The sequence below is a fragment of the Belonocnema kinseyi genome, chromosome 10 (genome assembly GCF_010883055.1).
Source record: "Belonocnema kinseyi isolate 2016_QV_RU_SX_M_011 chromosome 10, B_treatae_v1, whole genome shotgun sequence".
Classification (NCBI taxonomy): Eukaryota; Metazoa; Arthropoda; class Insecta; order Hymenoptera; family Cynipidae; genus Belonocnema; species Belonocnema kinseyi.
Genome location: NC_046666.1, coordinates 110311744 through 110314392, shown reverse-complemented (window position 1 = coordinate 110314392; position 2649 = coordinate 110311744). Strand labels below are relative to the sequence as shown.

The window sequence follows — 2649 nt, the reverse complement described above, 5'->3', positions numbered from 1 at the left end:
AAAAGAGTATTAAGATATCTCAAGGGCTCTATTGATATTAAATTAACATATACCAGGGGACATTATGAGCAACTATTATGTGGTTATGTTGATTCTGATTGGTGTGGTCATAATGAAAATGATAGAAAAAGCACAACTGGCTATGTATTTAAATTATTTGAAAAATGTACAATATGTTGGAATACAAAGAAACAGTTGTCTGTGGCAGCTTCATCTACTGAAGCTGAATATATGGCTTTTTTTGAGGCAGTAAAAGAAGCAATGTGGCTAAAATCGTTAGCAAATAGAATTAGTATAAATATTTCCAAACCAATAATTATCTACGAAGATAATAACGGTTGTATAAGTATTGCGAATAATCCAACGAGCCATAAAAGATTCAAACATATTGACATAAAATATCATTTTTCAAGGGAACAAGTAGAGAAAAATTTAATAAAATTAATGTATATTCCTACAGGTGAACAGTTAGCTGATATGCTAACAAAGCCGCTACCAGCTGCAAGATTTGTAGAGCTGAGAACCAAAATGGGTTTAGAATAAGCTATTGAGAACAATGTACATATTGTTTGTAATGTTTTGTGCTGAAACAATATATATATATTAGAATGGTCTGATTGGGTTTTTCTGGGTTTTCCCCAATCCTTGCAATGAATGTTGGGCCATATGTAACTTCCCAGAAAGCAGAAGAAGGGTACGTACGTCACATTTAGTAAAATTAGGCCCTGAAGTTGTATGCAAGTATGTAAATAAAAATAATTGTCGTCGATTAATTTTTGAGGGGGCGTCTTGAGTATTAGAAAGAATATTGGAATGCGTGAGATTGTAAAGCAAAAGTTAATCTCCTCTTACGATTCTAAGAATGCATAGAGAAGTAGGTGTTTAGTTTTATGGTTTTGGTGTGAAGTGACGAATGCCATGATCTGGAGTACAGGGCTGGCTGTTTTAAAAAGGGCGTGAGTGGGACATTTTTATGACCTAAGTGTAGGACCTTAGTCGACGGTCGTTTTGCTTCACTCATATGAATTAGACGTACCTTTCTTCTGCAATTTGAATAAACTGTTTGTCTATAGAATTAAAACGCAGTATTTTTATCTCTTTAAAAAGAGCAATTTCCCATAAACTTGTTCTAACATAAATTTTAATCAAGTTAATTAATGTTTGAATTAATTTATATAATTAATAAATAAAATTCTATTCTGAAAAATGTGGAGTTTACTGTACATAAAACTACAAAATAATTGTAATGCCTAATGTTTACTACTATATAGGTTTAATTGCATAGAATATAAAAGTTATTTAACTTAAAAAAAAATAAATGTTAAAAATGAATGTTTTCGTTAATTCTTATAAATTCTCGGTAACGTTAGGTAACTTACTTTTTTACCTTCTCCAAATTTGTGTTACTGAGAATTTTTTGACTACACAGCCCGCATGTCAGAAAAACAATCATTCTCGCCACATTATATATGAAAATATGAATACCTGTTATTTAGGCTTCCTCATACCTTGTTAGCACAGCAGGCAATTCAACTTTAACGGGAAGTCTTAATTTATGCATTTCATATAGGCGTACAGCATACTCTCACTAGAACCATGTCAATACGAAATTTTGTACAGATGGAACTGAACATGTGAACTTTTAATAGAAATATGTCAAGCAAAACTGTGTGAATGCATAATATTTAATGCATGATCTGCAAGCTTAAAGCATCGCTAGAAATAAGTATACATGTATACGTAACCCGAAACCAATTAATTTCCTATGTATCACAGTGCAGTCATAATTCCAAATTTATCATTATAAATGATAATAAAACACAACCATACACAAACGAGTCCCGTTCCCCGCGCGTAATAATCAGCTCAAATTATGTTTTTTTTCACATCAGCACATTCAGAATATGTTTGACACTAGTACTGAGACGTAAAAGATGAGTAAACTTGACCACGAACAATAAACAAAAGCCTACATATTAATTCATATCATCGACATTTAGTACTAGGCCGCTGGCTACGGCTATCGGAAGTGGTCCAGAGAATAGAAAGAGGTGACAAATTGAGAAATTTAACTATCCTTTTCTAAGGATGGCGATTGGTGATGGGTCAGTTGATCTTTTTCTAATGAAAGCAGATGGAAGATGAGTAGAACAAATCACCATCCTTGGAAAAGGACAGGTCTACATTCTCGATTTTTTTCTCTTTCTATTCCCTAGTCCATTTCCGACAGCCGTAACCAGCGTCCCAGTACTTAATGTCGATGATTCATAAACATCGACATATAGAAATGGACCGGTAACGCTTTAGGGATAACTGAAATGGGCTCTAGAGAGAGAAAATATATGACATGTAGACCTGCATTTATCTATTTCAAGCCTCTGTCAAGTGAATTGGTGGCCCCGGGTATTGCCTAAATATTATGTACGTTTAATTAAAAAAAAAAAAAAGATAAAAAATACATTAGAAATTTGTAGTTATAATAAATTGAATTTTTAAGAACATTCATGTAAAATAACCTGTTTCAGATAGGTTATTTTAAAAACTTGGTAACCTTAAATTCTTCTAGAAATTGAATTGAAAATGCTAAAATAATAATCGTTTTGTGAATTCAAAAATAATGTAAAAACTGTCAAAAATTTGAACAATATT

General features: G+C 32.2%; 1 protein-coding gene across 11 annotated transcripts in view; it reads right to left on the bottom strand.

Annotated features, from left to right (window-relative positions):
• The window catches only part of LOC117181353 (phosphatidylcholine:ceramide cholinephosphotransferase 2-like), a 115487-nt gene extending 113530 nt beyond the window's left edge, over positions 1 to 1957 (bottom strand). For 2 of the 11 annotated variants that reach the window (XM_033373938.1, XM_033373933.1), the window contains exon 1: positions 1509 to 1957. Coding sequence is in view for 3 of the 11 variants with exons in the window: in XM_033373931.1 (XP_033229822.1) it covers positions 1509 to 1561 (53 nt within the window). In the remaining 8 variants the exon portion in view is untranslated. Of the gene's footprint in view, positions 1 to 1485 lie in introns of all 11 variants that reach the window. The other 9 variants (XM_033373934.1, XM_033373940.1, XM_033373931.1 and 6 more) reach the window with 8 other exon arrangements.
• Positions 1958 to 2649: the final 692 nt, after the last annotated feature.